This window comes from Solea senegalensis, linkage group LG4 (assembly GCF_019176455.1).
Source record: "Solea senegalensis isolate Sse05_10M linkage group LG4, IFAPA_SoseM_1, whole genome shotgun sequence".
Lineage (NCBI taxonomy): Eukaryota > Metazoa > Chordata > Actinopteri > Pleuronectiformes > Soleidae > Solea > Solea senegalensis.
Window position 1 is genome coordinate 21,608,684 of NC_058024.1, and position 20,349 is coordinate 21,629,032.

The window sequence follows — 20,349 nt, forward strand, 5'->3', positions numbered from 1 at the left end:
TGCCAAGAGTGGAGGGGACAGGGCAGAGGAAAAGGAAAAGGGAAAAAGCAGGAACAACACTGGTTACAAAATAAAAAATAAATAATAGGAAACACTCAAGGGCAATCTAATTTTAGCAATAAGTGTTTTAGATTCTGTAAAACTGGAGTACACCGTTTAAATTGTACACGAAACATGAAGCAGACAAGAGGGTAGCAAGGGTGGAGAACATACTGGAAATAGATGAATTTGGGCCAAAAAGAAAATAAACAGCTTATAATTAGCATATTTATTAGTGGAAGGATTGTGAAAACATAACATTACACATCAACTATTAGAATAATCTCTTTTAAAATCTGAATAAATGTGGTTGTAATAGAAAATAATTTGTGTCATTATGTTGCTGGTACATAAAATGTGAAAGGGATGTTAAAGAATATATGATGATATGATGTTTGATCAGTTGTTACAAATCAGCACTGTAATACTTACTTGATAATAAGACAGACTTTAACCTGGCGTGAAGATGTTGAAATATAGCAATTAGATGAATGCATACTTGAATTCATAAAGGCTAAATTAAAATATGTTTCAACTCTTAGCCCAGAGTGACGATGAAGGACCTGTACACCTCTCTGTAGGCATTTCGGAGCAGAACGTATGGGAAGCAGCTCTCCAACATGTCCTGGCTCAGGAATGGAGACGAGTCCACGATCTAAAAGAGTAAATATCAAATGTCTCGATCCAGAATTTAACCATTAAACACAATCAGGTTTCAGCTTAACATGTTCGTTTTTTAATAATGCTCAGATAGGAGTAAACAGAGTATTTTTTCTAACTATTTTACAAGACTTATTATTATAATTATAATTATAATTATAATCATAAGATATAAGGTTATGTATATTATTGTACTGGCAATCCTACCATGTGGAGGAGCAGGTAGATGGATTCTCGGTTTTTGACCTCCACTCTGTCTATATTTTGTCCCAGCTGAAGCAGAGTTGATGAGGCCATCTGTGGAAGTACACGGAGCTTTAAAAAAAGACTTTTAAAGACTTTTAAACAGCTAAAGGTGCTTTGTGTTGTAATGGGGTGAAACAATCCATCACTCATTTCATCTTTATATTTAGTTCGCCCACTTTCATTCAGTGCTCATTTTCGTTTCTTGTCTTTGCCTTTATTGCTAATTTTAGACCGGTCTTTAGAGGGACCAGGTCCATGAGTGTTTTATTTGAGTCTCAAACATCCTTTATTTAAGTAATGTCAAGAGGTCAAAACACAAAAACAATTAGAGAGTCTAAAATGTCATAAAAATACAAATATGCGTATGTATATATATGTATAAATACACATTATATATACACACATATATATATATATATACATATATGTGTGTGTGTATATATATACATGTATATATATGTATATATATATATATATATACATATGTATATATATATATATACATATATGTATATATATATATATATATGTATATATATATACATATATTTATATATAGGGAACACAGAAATAAACAAGCTTTGCCACTCACCAAGAGAAACTCTTTGAGGTGCTGCTCTATGTTCTTGCTCTGAACAGTGAACATGGCAGCAGTCAGGTGGTTGATAGCTGCAGCTAAACAGTGAATGTTGTTGTTGTGGCCTGAAAAGTTTAAGTACAACATTAACTACTGTGAGAGAGAGAGAGAGAGAAAGGAATAGCATGTCCTGTAACTTTAGTCTCAGGGAGGATGTTTTATAGTCGGCCGATTAGAGAAATGAACTTAATGATGTGAAACACTTAAGAGGAAGCATTCTGTGCACATTTCCTCAGGCTCGCAGGGTAAATATATTTCCGTGTCAGTGGAAAATAGAGACAAAGAAAGTAATCTGGGGCTCCACCCTCGGCTTTGATAGAAATCTTGGTTAATTTCTATCCTTAATGTTGCAGCCCAGGCTCAGAGCCATGCAGTTAGTCAGCAAGGCCACATGCCAAGAGTAACTGTGTCAATGCACGTCAGACGAAGTTATCTGTAAACAAAAGTCTCTCAACAGAAACGTGTTTCATATTAACCAGCATACTTAATTTACTTGGTACCACGTCAGTCAGACTGGAAAGAATGATGCACAGAGATGCTAATGGACCTTTTTATCCACTATCAGCAGTTGGTAATGGCTGCAAGGAGATGTGATTAGTAGTTGGTTGAGGCCTGTCTGGAGGCCAATTACTGTCAAGCAGGTTGTTGCAGATGGAAATGAGTGAATGAACATGCACCTCCATGCTCTCGGCTGTAGGACGAGTTGTTGTCCAGGGACAGGGTGGGCAGGGACACGGCGATGTAGACGAGCAGTAAACAGGACAGCTTGTACTCTTCATCGATGGACGTGTTGTCTGCAGGTTTGTCAGGACAGATGTCTCGTTACATTACAAAATGTCAGAATGCTCTCACTTCCTGTTCCTGTTATCTATTGGAGCACTACAGAAATGATACAAACACTTTGATGTTACCTGTCTTCATGTTGCTAATGGCTGCAACAAGGGCAGGATCAATGGCACATTTCAGCCCCGCAGCAGATGCCAGCTCAAAAACACTCAGTGTCACCTGTGTTCATAAAAGCACTTTAGAAAAGCAGCAGATTAAGATCACTTTCTCTAAGAATTTTTAAACTCTTTTACATTTAGATATTTCATTCTTCTGTCCTCATAGAAATGCTATGATATTTAAACATTTGTATTTAAACCAAAGGAAATTACCAATTACATATTGCAAAAAAGCTACCACCACTACTACTACTACTAAAGTTTTGAATATGGTTTAATAATAATTTTACTGATTTGATTCTTTATACAGTAAAATAAAGTGAATAAAATAAAAATATTAAAGTGAAGTATAAGAACAAGTATACAACAAATAATAATTTTCATCCTGAAATTTAGGTTACAAGAGTTAAGAACATGCACACAATACACAATTAAATAAAAAGAGTAGCACTGAGGATTATTGCACACAGATCAATTTAGTGGAGGTGGAGGCACAGCATGTGTGTGTGTGTGTGTGTGTGTGCGTGTATACAGAGAGAGAAACCGTGTATTGAGTGTCTTTGTCTTGACACAGGTTTTGATCTTGCCCTATTTCTGGTTGCATGGATGGTTAGCCTGTCTGGGCGAAAGGTTTCCACTGATGTGGTTAAGAGTGCAGCGCTGCAGCAGCTATCACAGTCTCTCACGGAGACAAGAGGGGGCTGCTGACGTCTTTGGGGTTATGCTGGCCCAGACTGAGGCACGGTTGTCATTCCTCACTCAGAGGCCAGATGTAAGTAAAAGGGAGTGAGTGTTCAAGAGGCACAGGCACGTAGATTTCTCCAGAGAGAGATAAGGAATATGATTCGGTTGGTTTAGAATAATACAATAAATGGTTCTTTGTGAGCTACTGTTATTTATTTATTTATTTAATTAATTAAATAAATGATGTTTAGCCTAAAACTGTGAAACACTGTAGTGTGTGTTTTTAACCCATGACAGCAGATCAGTTAACTCCCCAAAGTCTCACATGTAAATATACATCTGGATGAATTTCACTCCAATTTTAGGATTTAAATCTAAATTCTTAAATTCTCCCACAGTATGTTGACCCTCTCATAATAAACAGTGTGATGGAACTTGCTCATTGCATATTATTCCTGTGTGGGAGCTAAACGTATGGATGCCTTTTCTTTCCTTTTTTTAATCTTATAGCTCTCTGAAGCTGTGTTTTTTTTACCTTGGTGTCGTTCTCAGGGGAAATGAAATCTCTCAGGCACTTGATGGGTCCCATCAGAAATGGGCAATGCTTACGTAGGACCTAGATTATAAGAATATATGACACAATATCAGTGACATCATCATTTGGTCGAGTTGAAATGTCTTCCAACCGTATACTGTTTAGGTTAACAGAACAATGACATTAATTCACCTACAGTGTTCTTTTTTTTAAATATGCAAATAAATGATAAGTTTCTTTATAAATAAAATAGAAATCATATAGTGTAAATCTTTCAATCTTATACACAAAAGACTTTAAACAGGTTAGTGGATACTGCTGTAATTGTAAGAGAATAAATGGATGAAGATCTGATAAATAGGAGTCAGTTCTGTCAGGATTGTATTCTGGGAAACTAGGTTTTAAGATGGAAGCAAAATGTGTAAAATGTAATACATTCTGAAGTATTCTTATACTTATACTATATGAGTAGATTATAAACTTAAGCTTGCTTTAGTGACAACAGTTGATCATTCACAAGTCGTAACTTGCATATGAAAACCAAATCTCCATCATGAGATTAAAGCACCAAAAAATTTTTTTACATTATCATAAAAAAAAGTTGTTACACATTACGTGTTTCAGACAGTTCTGAGCCATTGATTTGAAGGACAGGATCACACCGATGATGGTCATCCTCTTCAGCACATTTTCTCCACCTAGAGTCCAGCACACCAGTATTATTAAGGGTTTTACATGATACAGGGTTTGAGGAAAGTCATTGGAAGTAGAACCTGTCATTTTTGAATTTCGGCCATACTTGTTTGCCTTGCACCTGGACATGCTATGCAATTGCAGACGCTAGCTCCTTTGTCACTAACATGTTGTTCTGACAACATCTTAAGAGTAACACCTTCACCAAATTTCAAGCATTTATCTATGGAACTGTTACTTCAGGCTGCGATTCATTCATCTGCAGCATAACAAATAAAGGCCAAATATTTGTTTATCAGTGTAGAAATGATGTGATTCATCTCTGCACCACCTCTGTTCCTGTCTACCACTTTCTTTTCTCTCATTGTCCGCCCCCCTCTTCACACCCTCTCCTCTTCATCACGCCACTTCTCACCTGTCAGTCTCTTTTTAAGATTGGACATTTCCTCTGGCTTATCAAAGCTGCTTCTCATCTGTACCAGGACGTCCATGTTCTCAATCACCATTTTCTGACAAGACAAGAGAGAAATGACAAAGCCTCCCTCGGTTGAGAATTGTAATGGAGAGGGGAGAATGCTTTAACAGAGTCTTCAACATAATCATAGGTGTCAAGGTGGCGAACAGGTTTAAGTGTCAATGGCACATCTCTTAAAACTGGAGTGGAACCCGATTTAACCTGCATTTGTCCCCTATTATATGTCAAAAATATCTGCATACATTGTACCAGGTTTATGCAGGACATGCATTACGTACACATGTTGCATGAGTTCATCTCATTGACAGTTTGCTCGTATACTGTATAAGACAAACTTTCAGTCACATCATTTCAATCCAAATAAAGAAATGTGCACAATACTGTACACATTTGTAATACATTGGTCTTGCTGACGTTTACTGTTTTATACTGTAAAAATGGATTCCATTAAATATAAGTGAATAAAAGTACTATAACCTAACTCAGATACCGCAGGCCAGGCTCCATTAAAATTCTTGGATCTCTGAAATGATTCATTGCATACTGTACCTTCATCTCCCTGATTTGAGAGGTGATGTGCCACATCAGGTTCTCACTGAGAAACTTCAGACCGTATGGACCAATCAGTTCCGCCAGGGCCTGTAGCTCTGTTCAGAGAGTTGTATGAATAATTTAAGGATGACAAATGGAGGGACACAAGGAATCAAAAGAGTTTAAAATTGATGTTGTCAGGAACAGGACAAGGATGAGCTGTAGATATAATGTTTGTTTGTTTTTACTGAGACATTTTTATGTGCTCCTACTACAAACCTTAAATCCACTCGTCACAATAAAAATTAATGAATTAATGAAACCACTGCAGCCATTAGACCTTTCACTCTTGATGTCCCTGCCTGAATATGAATGGATAAGGACGTGTGGTTAAAAAAGGAGGTGGTTAACGGAGGGGGGAGTGAGTCACTGTGCGGCATTCAGAGACCTCACTGAGGAGTAAATATAGACAACGATGATGCCAGTGAGGGTCTAGTGAAGAGCACTGGTGTCCGAGGTACCATGTCTGTGCAATGACCATGAATGCATCTCCCAGAGTGTGTATAAAGTCCATGTTTGTGGTTGTGTGTGCATTAGTCAATGTATGTTGTGCAGTGAAAACAGAATCAATGCAATCACAAATAAAGTCCTCTGCTTCAGAGGTGAAACAAAAGGCTCTGGGGAGAAGAAACAAGTGAAACAGGGACAGAGCAGGGAGAGATGATGAGCAGAACCCAAGTTTACATTTGCCAGGCGGTGTCAAGATAAACTGCATGACAAACGGTGTGAAAGGAAACACCACACACCTTGACATATAACAAGCTCTTCTTCCTTTTAAGCAGTAACTCTCCGCATGTGGTGTCACAACAGTGAACCAAATCAGTGAGCTGTGTCTTCTGAGGAGACTGAGGCGTCATCTCTCCGATCTGTGGGTTCGTAGTCATTAAAACTCAGACTACAGGGGAATTTTATGAACCTCAAGTCAAGTGTGAAAACATGGGTCTGCAAAAGGGGAAGTGTACACACACACACACACACACACACACATTCTCATGCAGCATTCTCACTGAAGACACTCACAAACTTAATGCATTCCCTAGCCCCTTACCATAACCATTACAATTAAATGTATAATCTTAACTATTAACTTATTTAACTTAAACCTAACCTAATATCAATTCTAACGCTAACATTTAAACCAGGTCTTTATTCCCAAAGCCTTTTAAAGTTGTGAGGACCAGACAAAATGTTCTCACTTTCCCAAAACATCCTCACTCTCTATAGTTTGTAAGTTTACAAGTTACATAATAATACAAGAACACACTAACCACTTTATTTGGTCCAACTGCTCGTTAACACAAATATCTAATCAGCCAATCGCACAACCAGCATGTAGACATGGTCAGGACAAATTACTGAATTTCAAACCGACTCCGAGCGCAGCATGTAACTGAAATTGAAATACTCGCGCACAACCATCCAAATGAAAAACATCCACTGAGCAGCAGTTCAGTCATTCATTGTCTACTCCTTTATCCTCGCTGGAGCCAATCCCAGCTGACACAGGGAAACGCCCTGGATAGTTCGCCAGTCCATTGCAGGGCCGACACACAGAGACAAACAACCATTCACTCTCATATTCACACCTATGGTCCAGAGTGTCCAATTAAGCTCAGGATGTTTTTGGACCGTTGGAGGAAACTGGAGCACCCAGAGAAAACCCACATGCACACAGGACAACATGCAAACTTCATACAGAAAGGCAATCTGTCTTTTGCTGTTAACCACTGTGCTAACCACTTTTCCCCCCACTGCAAATGGTTGAAATAAAAACTACCGTGTTATCACGAAAGACTGCTTGAGGTTGCGAGATGAGAATGGCCAAACTGGTTCGAAGTGACAGAGAGGCAACAATAATTTAAAAAAAAACAACTCATTACAACCAGGATATACACTTTGATATTGTGTGTGTAATCAGATATGATAAGTGTCATATGACCATATCAACATACAGTATACTGCAGATTAAAGCACTGTGGATGTGGGTCTGACCTGATATATCGGAGAACTCTTCTGCTTTGAAACCTGGGTCATTCTCAGAGGTCTGATTGAGGAAGCAGTGCATCAAAGGACAGTGGACAATGAGGGAGCTGCTGGCTTGACGCAAGAGACTCTCCAAGTACCTGAGGTGCAGGAAAAAGGAAGAGAAAAATGTCCTCAGTCAACCCAAATGTGTTTGGATTAAAGACAAGTGAGAAGTGATGGGACTAAATTTTAGTCCCATAAAATTAGCACGCTACATTTTGTGTCACTTGTTGCCACGTGTGATTCTTGTGGGGTGGATCAGTGGTTACGACCGGTACCCTGTATGCGAAAAACATCATGGTCGCAATGGTCGCAAGTTCAACTCCACCCCTGGCTGATTGTAATCAATTCCATTGTAAGTCACTTTGGATAAAAGTGTCTGCTAAATAACTTGTAATTTAATGTAATTCTTCTTGTGCATTTTTATGTATGATAGGAAGTGTATAAGTGTAGGTGAGACGCTACCTACGTTTGTATTTGTACAGTTTATAAATCAATGTATTTATATATCACACGCACCAGTTTGTGTACAGGGTTGTGACGGTCTGTGCTCCACGAGCGTCCATTGGCTGTGTCTGCTGCAGCAGGACATTCTTCACCAGCCGGGTGATGTCCACATTGAGGTAGCTGGAGAAACTGTGCAGGGTGGTTGTATAGGCTCTTATTCCTGCCAGGAGGTCTGACGGACGGGCTATCTCCTGGGTGGTCTGGTTGTAATTGGCCATTCTCACGATGATACTGGAGAAACATGCACAACCAATGTCATCGAGTATCGGTCTGGAGGGGATTTAGTGTTGGACAGATGGAAACAGGTTAAACTAGCCATGGCGACATGGCCTCACTCATAAGCACATTCACTGCTTCAGGGCATCAATGTGAGTTTTTTGTATGTGCATGTGTGTGTGTGTCCTCTCCCTGAGTAGGCTGTAACTAGACTGTTTACAATTTTGGCTATGGAAAGGCCAATCACTGCTAACTTGCTGCTACTCAAGGATGCTAATTTTAGGGTGACAGGGGAGATAGTCATCAGCTAAGACAGCGAGACTAAGCAGAGCATCTACTGTACACAAAAACGCTGGGTTACCCTGGTACCAAGCTCTAATCTAAATAACTGTTAGCACTGAATAGATCCAGACAAGGGGGGTGACAGGACTGATCTTTTCTCTGATTTATAAGTGGGTGCAACACCATAAACTGTGGAATCCATTTGTAAAGCAGGATTAATAATAGTGATGAATGACACACTTCAAGAGACACGGACCAAAGTGCTCTGTTACCAAGCAGAAACGTGTGCTGATCTTTGACAGAATGATAATTTGGAGGAGTAAAAAACAGTGGATTTGCCTTTTTTCAATATGCTCATTCATATAGTACTTCTATAGCTCCTCCTCAGTGTTATGATTAGGTGACTGGACAGTGTGTCAGCTAGCAGCATTAAAATAATACCATGTTATATAATATAACTAGAGCTGGTGACCCAATAAGGAAAAAAAAAGACTTTTTATACACTGTCATGACTCATGATAAATGAAATTATCCCTCTATCCCCACTTAGCATACTCGGAGAGGCGTGACTCCAGATGAGAAAGGAGGAATTCTGTCGGGACGACGATGTGATCGAAGACGATAAAGTCATTGAAGAGACTGTAGGAGGAGCAGAGCTCTGTCAGCATCAGATGCATCTTGTCAACACTGGAGGAGAGAGAGAGAAAGGAAGAGACAAAGAGGTGAGGATGTAAGTGCTTCGGACAAATATTTTGACAATGCCCTGTGTGCTCTTTAACATATAAGGTAAACATCTTAGAAAATTGTAAAAAACTCAACTGGGCCACAAGAAAGGAAAACTAAGACATAATTACCACTCAGATTTAATTAAGGATCTTTCTAACTGCAGCTATAATCAGTTCAGCATAAAATGTGCAGCCAGTAAAACCTTTAATATAAATGATGGTGTATAGTTATTTATTATTTAAAGCTTGATTTAGGACCAGTCAACACTAATTCAACTTGATAGGCACGACATATGTGAACATACTTGTTCTAGAGATTAGAGCATTTTCACCCACGATAACCTTAGGTAACAATTTGTCATTTGGGGAAGGAAATGCAATATTGGATTATTTCTGTTTCCAATATGAACTGCATTTTCCAAATCCTAAAATTCACAGAACCAGACTGTGGCACAGCTTTTATTTAACTTCTGATATGTTTCCAGAAATTCGGAATGTATTCATTACAAGTTGAGTCCTATTGTGATAAGAGGAGGAAGACATTGTGACATGAGGGGGGAAAAGAAAAAAGCTGACTTGGTGGCAATGGTCCGATCTTTCCTCAGGCTTTCAGCACCAGGTTTCTCTTTCTGGACCTCTCCTTTTTTTGGCATTGGTTTCTTTTGCTTTCTATAGCGTGCGGCACTGATGGACTCAGCACAATGTTTGGGCAGCAACTATGGAGTTAACACGTGGGAAGAGACAGATACAGAGAGGAAGAGAAACATATGGGCAGACGAGACAAGAAAGGGAAGAAGATATCAGGCAAATACTGGAAAAAAAAACATGCTCCATTAGACAATTTTGTTAATGAAGTTAATCAAGTGCAATCACTTCAATCATTTCATCTGTCGACAAAAGACCCACATAATTTGTAAACCTGAATATCTCCCACCCACTGCATACTGGTAGTCAGGAGGATATGGAGTTCATTCTTTTTTCTTTTTTTTTTCTACCGCTTTATCCTCCACTTGAGGGTTGCGTGGCCACTAGAGCCAATTCCAGCTGACAAAGGACAGGACACACCCTAGACAGGTCGCAAGTCCATGGCAGGGCCACACACACACACACACACAGACTGTATACTGTCAATTTAGAATGTCCAATTAACCTCTGCATGTTTTTGGACTGTGGGAGGAAAAACCCCAAAAAAGGCCCTCAGTCGGACCAGGTCGCTGAGGGGCTTTTTTGGCTGTGCCCCAGGATATAGAGTGTGGCAGAATAGATCTCCTCTGGATCATTTTTGAAAAATCTCTCACCTTCTCATTGAGATTGTACTGCTCAGCACACAGCTCCAACACCACATTGCTGGTCTGCTGGGCTATCTGCTCCAGGAAGGTCACACAGAGTTGCAGACTCTTCTTCTCCATTGCCTGTGTCTAGACAAAAAGCAATGGTTTGATAACAAATCCCAATTTCATTCTGACAGCTTAAGCTGGCAGCAATTACGAGCAAGTAATAGCAAATTTAACTGAGAACAATGAAGACAATGCTGTGTTTAAGCATGAAGCAAAAAAAGAAACAAACATTTTTTTCCGGAATGTAGACTCCATTGTGTGCTCTAGGTGTTGTGATGGTAAGAAGGTTTTTAACAAAGAGTCAAACTTCAGTGTAGACTTCAGTTTTCACTGATGCTCAGCTAATACAGCAGATGACAGAACACTGACCTCTTCTGGGCAGAGAGCGTTTCCACATTGGCTGAAGTGGGAACAGACAGAAGGGAAGGACATGAGGTAGCGTTTCATCTCCTCACTGCTTTGGTTAAACATCTTCTCAAAGACACGTGGGTAAAAACTGTAAAACAAAAAAAATAAAAGGAAAAATGTCAGCGAGAGAAGGGAAGGGAAGAGAAGAGAAGAGAAGAGAAGAGAAGAGAAGAGAGACTAACCAGAATATGGACAACTCAGATGTCTCCAGCAACAGTTCTTCCACACTGTCCACTATCTTGGTGTGAAACTGGATCATGTTCACCACCTTTGCTAAGTCAGGGTATTCCATTAAGGAAAGAGGAGCCTTGTTCACGCTTGTGTAAGCCTACGTGAAGAGAGGTTAGAGTTCATATTGGTCTCTTTTGAATGAGAAAACAAAATGTCAGAAACTGTTGTGACATTTGAGGCAAAACAACAAACATGTCTACCTGCAGTCTGAACCAGTCCAGTCTAAGTGCTCCAAAATCGAACTCCTCTTTGTTGTCCACTGCAGAGGGAAATGCAATCATCATCATCATCATTACAACTCATCTATTTATTTATTTGTTTGTTTTTAGTGTCAGTGAAGCCTATCAGCGTGCCATGATTACCTTGTTTGATTGAGAGAGCAGACAACGTTGAAACAAATGAAGTCATCAGGACTGATTCCTCCTCTGGGCACACGCACATGTTCTGTTATGGAGAGAAAAGTTTCATCCTGTTATGGAGTCATAACTCTCGTGCTGATGTTATTTCTCTTTGGTAATGTAGCATCTCTTTGCTCTTGCTATCTGTCAGTACCTGCATGGTGTCATTGAGAGCCAAGGCATCAAACTGTGCCAGGTACTGAACGTAGTAGCGCTGTATTACGTGATTATACTTTCTCAAGAGACCCCTCAACTTCTCCATGTAGAACAGCAACTCTGCCATCTGACTGGGAAAGAAAATGGGAAAACAACAATTTAACTCCACAGATGTGTATATATATTGCATTGTAAAATCTCTTCTGTGCACTTTAGGATAACTGCACTTTCTAAGACCTAGTGCACAAAGCTGCTACACCATTGTTTTTTTTTCTATTATCTTTAAATTAGGCTTGATTATAAGACATAAAATCAAAGATTATGTGTCATTATCTCATCTCATGGTGTACTTCCTCTGCACCGACAACCTACTTGTCAATGTAGTCTTCAGGCGTCTTGATCTTCGGCATGTTTTCAGAGTGTCTGACGAGCCACAGAACCTCGTCACGGGAAAACGACAGAGCCATGAAGACAAACAGGGCCTTGGAGATTTAATTGGTACGCAGATCCAAAAAGAAGAGGATAAACTTTATTAGAGCCAAACAGCTAAGATTGGTAAGAGGCATGATTACTTTCATTGAGTCATCGCCCACTCCTGGCCAGATATTCCCCAGAGCCCAAGATGTGTGTAGGTTGGAAAGTGGACCCTAGACTTTTTCACAAGTTTAGGGGGGTGGTTTATTGCTCATTACACCACTTCTACCTTTGGTCCCAGGAGTCCAGGTTCATCCTCCAGAACGTTTATTAATTCTTTGATTGCTCCTCTCAGAAAGTGCCTCCTCTCTCTGTGCACAGCTCCACTGGTAACAGCACAGAAAGTGGACATGGACACTTCATTCTCACAGTTCATTTCACAGACACAAACACATTATTAAGTATTTATGAGTAAAAACATTTCTTTCATGCCACACTCACCAGTTGAGTATAACATGCTCACGGCATTCTTTGATGTCTGCGATTCGCTTGCTATATCTGAAGAAAAATGAAACAGAAACAATCTTCAAAGTTAAAGCTGTTACAGATGCATTGCTCCAGGCATGCGGTACGGACCATTTTCACACATGTATCATGTTTTTCTTGGCATTTCCAAATGATGCATTATGGAATCAATCATCTTCTTCCAAGAAGAAGAAAATAAAGAAATACAGTATGACAGATATAACCAAAGAAAGCTCAACAGTTCAGATTCCTTCAGCAATGCAGTGATATGAAATGGTCCTTTGTGTAAGGCTCACTTTAAAATCCATTACCCTTTGCTAAGTGTCTGAGATATGGGGTGTAAAAAAGACTATTATCTCCCTGTTCAAAATTCAATAAATCATCTTGGTCTATTTTTAGCTCTCAACAATGTAGAGTCATAATGGACAGTGCAGCGGTGCAGCGTCCATCCATACCCTTTGATGCTGTCAAAGAGGTCCTCTGAGACTTTGTGAATGTTGAGCACTTCATCTCTGATGAGGGTGAGGTTGAGGCCACTCCTCAGAGCCATCTTCCACAGCCCTTGGGAGGCCTCGTTGGTATTCAGGCTGCTGTGGCACAATAGGAATCCAACTACAAGTAGGGCAGTCAGCAACAAGAATTGTTTTTACTGATGTCACTTATTATATCACCAATTTTAAGACTCATTTCTTAAACTGTATATACATGAATCACTGTTGCTGACAAATAAGATTTTGGCATGTTATTGAAAATTCACATTATCTCATTTCAGATGTCACCACTTCCTGTCCTTGATTGCCTGCACTTGCCCCAGTGTTTTCCACCTGTGACTAATTGTCTCAGCTATATATATCTTCCCTAGTGTTCTCTGCCACCTCGTCCTTTGAGTCATCATTACTTGTGAGATTTCCTAGTAGGATTTTCCTGTAGTTAGCTACTCTCTGCTCATTGACTATGATGTTTGCTTACTGTTTTACCTCTGCCGTTGTTTGCTTTATTAAACCTTGACAACTTTACAAACTTTAGCTGGTATCGCACAGTGTCATTGTCACTGTGTGAGAAATACCACTATGGTAAAAGTCCACAGGTACTAAAATTGAAATACTTTTGGACAATAGTAAGTGCAATGATTGAAGACTTTATGAGCAATACTTACTAATGATCCATCTCTCCATCACCTCCATAGACAGGTATTCACATGCCATCTGTAGTGAACAACACACTTATTAACAGCCAAGACAGACACGGTTACAACAGACGGAATACCTGTTATGCTATCCTTGTTCCATTTTCAAATGAAAATCAATACCTTTTCAAGATTCTCCCACAATGTGCTAAAAATGCTAAATGCGTTGCTATATTAGTTTTCTCCCTTAAGACTCGGAATGATTAAGTATGTTTCTCCTTTAAAATATATTATCTCTTTCCATGAGAAAAATGTTTGCCCAAAGGTAGTTTTCTTGTCCAATCCCTCTTATTTATGGAATCTACAGGGATTATAACATGACGTCATAGGAACCATGATGGCTGGGTAGAAATATAGATCAGGTACTAAATGGGTTAAGAGATAATAAAACAGTCTCTACATGATCGCTCTGCAACTCCATATAAATTGGATTGGAGGAAAAATGGCACACAGTTAACATGAAGTGGACTGCACCAGAGAAATATAAATATGAAAATGTTTTAGACGCAGACCCCGAAACCCATGTTCTCTTTCTTTTCTGCATCTAGAGTTAAATGCAGGAAAAGGAGTGGCAGGTGTGAAGACTCACAGTATCACAACAGGCTGGGTCCAACATGGCAGCTGGGGCACTCAGCAGGCTGAGGAGCTGGGCACTCCGCCACTGCTCCGCTGGCAGGTTCCTGCGCGGGTAAACCATTCTCAAAGACAGCAACGCTGCTGTCACAGACTGTGCAGGAGAGAGAAAAGACAACAGTATTTTAGGAAGCTGGAGAAAGAGATGGCCACGCTCCTAATTGCAAAAATCCAGCTAGAAGAGACAAAACAACCTGGAAACTCAAAAGGTAGGGTTTGATTGTTTGTGTAGGTATGTTTTATTATCCACAACATGATGGATGAAATGTCTATCGTTTAGTTAACAGAATGATAAATCATTTGTAATATAATGCTGTAGTCCCTTGCAGTTTTATTTCCACTTACTGTACATTTGCTGAAGTATTGGTCAGGACTTTTTAGTGTAATGTGCTTCAGATTCTACAAACACTTTCATTAACAAATGACGCCTTCACACAGCTTTGCCCTCAGCCGGGTGAACGGCGTGTGGAGTGGCTCAGTGGTTAAGACCGGTGTGTGCGAAAGACATCATGGTCGTAATGGTCGCAAGTTCGACTCCACCCCTGGCTGATTGTACTCAAGTCCATTGTATGTCGCTTTGGATAAAAGTGTCTGCTCAATGACATGTAATGTAATGGAACGTTGAATGTAAGCCAGGTCTTATCGCTCACCATCAGTGCCCAACCTTTTAGTCAAGTTCCAAAATCTTGTGGAAAAGCTTCCCTGAAGAGAGGAGGCTCTTATAACAGCAGATTAACATACAGTAATTATGATAATGAGGGCTTACACCCTCAGGTGTAGTACACATGAAAGTAATTACCCAGAAAATTCACTTCAAGATTTTTAACAACCAGCCAGCAGTGTTTAGTTACCTCTAAACACACAATGACACAGTAAACTCACCCTTGTGTGAGGCCCAAACTCCTCAGTGAGCTTCTTCCAGGGATTCTCATACTCCAGAAACATCTGGCCGAGTCGTGGATAGGAAGGGTCGCTGTAAGGTTGTATTTTAAAAGTCATTTAATTCAGCCAGCTTTTTATCTGACTGAGGAGCTGAGATGGCTCCTTCTCAGGGGGCAAGTCAAATATCACATTAAAATGCATGTGTATTTACTGTCACATATCAGGATATGCACAGCACTTTCAGAAAAAGCATAGTGGTGGACTGTTGATGTGCATGTATGGTGCCAATTAAGATCGTGCTTAACCCTTAGTGCTCACACGGCATGTTTCTGGGCCGCAGGTGCACCCATGGTAAATTGCCATGGGAATAATACACAACTCCTTATATGGGCGTCCTGGGGGTGTGTGTTTATAGGTCACATATTCAGGCTTTAAAATACGTTTTTCACTTGTGTTTATATAATTGGTGGAAATATATTTTTTTTTTATCAGATTGCCTAGGTTGTGCTGAAAATAAGCATAAATAACACTATATTGCACATTCTTATAGCCTCTACTGTATGTTTAAACACAGTAATGGGAAAAAAGCAACTAGAAGAGTTAAATGTCCGCATCATAGGAAAATACCTATCTGTGATTGTGAACTTGTAATGACAATGTAAGTGTTTGTCACAGGTAGAACTCAAACAATTCTACTTCTTCATTGGCTCCATGTTATCAACACATTAGAAGTTAATGGAGAACATCTCCGAGCATCCTATGTAAGATTATTGTCACTATTCCCAGAGCAGTTACACGTTTTCTTACCTGCACCCATTCGTCATCTCATGGGCACAGTTGTACATTCCCACCAGAGTCTTCTTGTCATCAATGCGAGAGAGAATAATGATAACGGCAGTGTAGGTGATGATCAGATCCAGGTACTTCTTGGTGAAATCAAAGTTGATTGCCTGAAATCAGAATGTCTGTGTCGTCAGTGGGTCTGAAATTGAAAAAAACAAAACAAAAAAAACTATTCCCTTAATGTAGGCACCAAAGAGCTTGATGGAGACTTAAAACAAATACATTATCAAATTTTATCAGTGCAAAAGTGTTGTCTAATTTTAATGGCAAAATTAGATTTTTGGAAAAACATACAGATAGTAATAATTTTTTTATAAAGATATATTAGGGATGCTTCAAAAACACTGTCCGATGCCCATAGTCTGATATCGTATTTACCCCTTTAAAGCAACTAAACTGTACAAAACTGATTTATTCTTATCCATCTTTCACAGAGACATAACCAGCCAAATTCCTAAGAAAAGCTTCCTCCACTGGATTCCATTGTAAGTGAAACTATACTATACTTTTAATACCAACACAAACATTTGAATGATCTGTTTTACATTATAATCACTTTAATTTAGTCAGCTTGAAATAGTATATATTATAATAATATTTTTTTTCTATCAAGGATGTATGTAAGGAGTGTGAAAGGCAAGTTTGAAATGTACAGTCAAATCACTTTTATTTATATAACCCAACATCACAAAAGGGCTTTTACAGTCTATGCAGTCTATGACACCCTCTATCCTTAGACCCTCGCATCAAGTAAGGCAAAATATTCTAGAGAGGGAAAAATAGGAGAAACCTCAGGAAGAGCCACAGAGGAGGGATCCCTTGTCCAGAATAGACAGACATGCAGCATTCAGTGCAATATTCAGTGAGAGGGATCATTGATCTGCTCTTAATGTGGTGTTACAGGTCTTATGCAAGACACATGCTCTTTAACTTCATCGGAATACATGAGAGGCATAAAATGTTCCCAGTTAAGATGCAGATCAGATCACAAAAGTCAGAGCTCACCAAAATAAACAGTAGGATAATATACAGTACAAGGCAAGAGGTGCCTGTCTATTTGTTACACTAAAAGTAAAGTTTACAGATTAACAGGGGGAGGCTGTGGTACTGAAGAGAGGAAAAACAAACGGACCACTTATAATTACTATACTTACAATATTAAAGAAACACTGGCAGGCATCTATGGTGTTCAGCAACTCATAAACATGGTCCTGAATGAAGAACAGAGAGGAATTAAGTAAAAATCACATGCACAACAACAACAAAGCTGCTATCCAATCATTTGAATTCTCCTCATGCAATTTCCTCATCACACTATCATTTTCATAGAGTCTTCTATAGCCTAATCTGTGCATTCCTATATAAATGAATGGTTATTTCCACTCGCACAAATAGCAATGATGCCTTGACCTAGCTGCAAACTCCATCACAAAAATATATACATGTGGAGGGAGGTGTTACTGATACGACACGACGGATATTTGGAGTTAATTATGTTATTTTCCCATGTCAGAATAAATCACTCTATATGCAAATGTATTCTGGAGTAAGAAATGTGTAAAAGGATGAATAGATTAGTGTTTTGATGAAGACTGATGCATTTGTCACCGTTTTATTTATTGTCGACTGTTTTCACCACTGTGTTAATGTAGTTGGTGTAGTAATGTAGTAGAGTTTGCTCTTTCGGTTGTGTACAACAACAAAAAAAGTAAGCATGAGAAATCAGTAAGAAAAAGAGTGAATTACCCTGAACTCAATAACATCCAGAAAAGAATCATAGTAGCTTGATGTGGCTGACAGCACTTCAGATTTCTGTCGCTGGATGCCGGTCAGATTTTGCTGTAATAAACAATGAAAAGAGATCATCAGCAGTAACAAAAATCAACCTTCAAATGAATGTTTTCTATTTCATTTATACTGTGTTACTGTAAATGTGCCTATAGGTCACACCATTCTGTCTTTGGTATATTATAATCTTTAAATGAAGAAGATGTGGTTACATTCTGAACAAAATAATTCTAATAAGTCTTAAGCTTAAATGTCAAATGACATAATTCTTTATTATAATAATGTATTTACTGAGGGTGAAGCTAATATGTTGCTTTGAGATGCTAAATGAATGCTTTAACTATAGGTATAGAAAACATAAAAAAAACCCATATGACCTTATTTACAGTAAGATAATCTGATTAGTTTGCACAAGGACTGATTTATACTCACAATATTCCCTCTAAAGTCAATGTTGGGAAATTTCTTGTTGATGTACTTCATGGCAGACTCCATGTTTTTGTCAGTGAGGATTGCCGGCCGCTGCTTTGGGTCCCCACAGGTCTGTGGCAGAGGTTAATGACGACAGATTAGAAATGTTCTGACACTTAACACGCCCTGTGGCTCTCCACCGTCATCATCACCCTTTTTATTATTATTTTGAGTGGCAAGTGCTTGACCAAGCACATCAGCAAAAATCTGCAGATTGGCTGTAATGAGAAATAATGTTCTCACCAGCTCACTCAACAACTACCGTCAAGGTGACCTTGAGCAGGACAGAGAAACAACACACTGCTCCTGTGGGGCTGTTAATAAGCTGACAGGAGAACAGTTCCATCAGCTCACAAAAATATACAACAAAATACAAAAAAAAGCATAATCACATCAACAACAAAGGTTTTTAAATGGCTAAAAATACAACCATTTCTCCACTTCTCATGCAGAACTAATACATGCTCATATAGGGTTAAAGGAAGAGGAGTGTTTCTTTATGCATGTGTACAGTAAACACAGCATGTTCTATGTTCTTGCTTCCTGCTTGTCACATTTGCAGAAGTGTGTCATGTCATTATGGACTAACCTAACTAACAATCCATCTGTATGTGCAGCCACTTCACAGCAGTCCCCGCGAAACACGGAGCTGTTAATAAATCTGAATGCTACATTATTGAACCCCATGATTCTTCCATAATATTTATCTGGTGTGTGTGACTTTCACAGTTTGAGGTTTTGTCTGACGTGAGTGACAGCGCAAGCTCACTTCCTGTGTGCACTTCCTCCTTGCTTGAGTTGCAGTTGGAATAATTTGTTGTCTCCATTAAACAGGCGCACACACAAAAACTTTGTATTATCTCATCGAGTTATCTTACACCTTGGCATGTTTACCAGAGAGTTCTGTGCCTTTTAAGAAAATGACTGGGAAGTTTGTGTCCTCACAGGACTCCGTATTCATGTCTTTCAGAACATCATTCGAAATAAGACTCAGTTTAACTTTATTTGTAATACATGACAGTTTACCAGTGTATACCGTATGTTTACTCTTATGTGTTTTATACACTGGCAGTAAAAAAAGGCACAGCATATGAGACATAAACAAGTTCCTTATTTCTTTGCTACACACCATTTGAAAATCTTCCTCTTCGCTCTCACCTTTTTTATGTAGTTCATACGTATCAATACCCCGTTTCCTCTCTCATTGAGGATGGTGAGTTTTTCAGCCAGTTTCTGTTGGTAGGCCATTGCTCCAGACACACTGCAAATCTCTCTTCTCTCTCTCGAGCCTTGGCCTCCTTGTCCCGTCTAGCGGTTGAACCCCTGGAGACAAAGTGCACCCAGAGCCTCACCCTGTCACTATAGGTCACATGGGGCCCAAGGGTGTGGGTGGAGCAACAAGCCGAGTTGTGGCTAAATGTCAAAATTACAATTACATACAGTGACTGAATGTTGTTATAAAGTTACATTTAATAAAACAAATAATATAATGTGTAAATTATATGAGGGTGACATTATAATAAATGTGTTTTAAAATTTGGCAGAAGTCTGTGTGGTAAAGTCATTTAGTCTATTTTTCTATTTTTTCAGTAACGTCATATCACACTTTAAAATAAAAATATATTATTGATGACCTTTTTTTGTTTTTACATCCATGAATTACAGTGGATGTACAGTTTGAGCCACTTCCTCTTGGTGTCAAAATAAACACCAATGATAATACAGTGTTCAGGCCAGAGATGGAAAAAGAAAACACTGTTGCACATTGTTTAACCACAAGATGGCACTAATGTACCACTGAAGCTCTCTCTATCTGTT

The 20,349-nt window shown here is 39.1% G+C and overlaps 1 protein-coding gene across 2 annotated transcripts; it reads right to left on the reverse strand.

Annotated features, from left to right (window-relative positions):
- Positions 1-253: 253 nt before the first annotated feature.
- Positions 254-19,882, reverse strand: nckap1l (NCK associated protein 1 like). Of its 2 annotated transcripts, none has more exons than XM_044024543.1 (31): positions 19,690-19,882; positions 18,493-18,603; positions 18,019-18,111; positions 17,427-17,483; positions 16,237-16,379; positions 15,430-15,520; positions 14,504-14,641; positions 13,885-13,933; positions 13,184-13,340; positions 12,705-12,761; positions 12,493-12,589; positions 12,162-12,271; positions 11,788-11,920; positions 11,598-11,679; positions 11,436-11,494; positions 11,187-11,332; positions 10,966-11,092; positions 10,558-10,671; positions 9,836-9,975; positions 9,090-9,221; positions 8,049-8,267; positions 7,497-7,627; positions 5,463-5,560; positions 4,854-4,947; positions 4,361-4,443; positions 3,746-3,826; positions 2,494-2,587; positions 2,260-2,376; positions 1,538-1,647; positions 907-996; positions 254-694 (listed from the first exon to the last, which is right to left on the reverse strand). In XM_044024543.1, the coding sequence occupies exons 1-31, from the start codon at positions 19,777-19,779 to the stop codon at positions 578-580; spliced, it is 3,360 nt and encodes a 1,119-aa protein (XP_043880478.1). In that variant the 5' UTR covers positions 19,780-19,882; the 3' UTR covers positions 254-577. The 2 variants fall into 2 exon arrangements, with proteins under 2 accessions (XP_043880478.1, XP_043880477.1); XM_044024542.1 differs by having other exon boundaries at positions 10,558-10,677.
- Between the last annotated feature and the right edge of the window lie 467 nt (positions 19,883-20,349).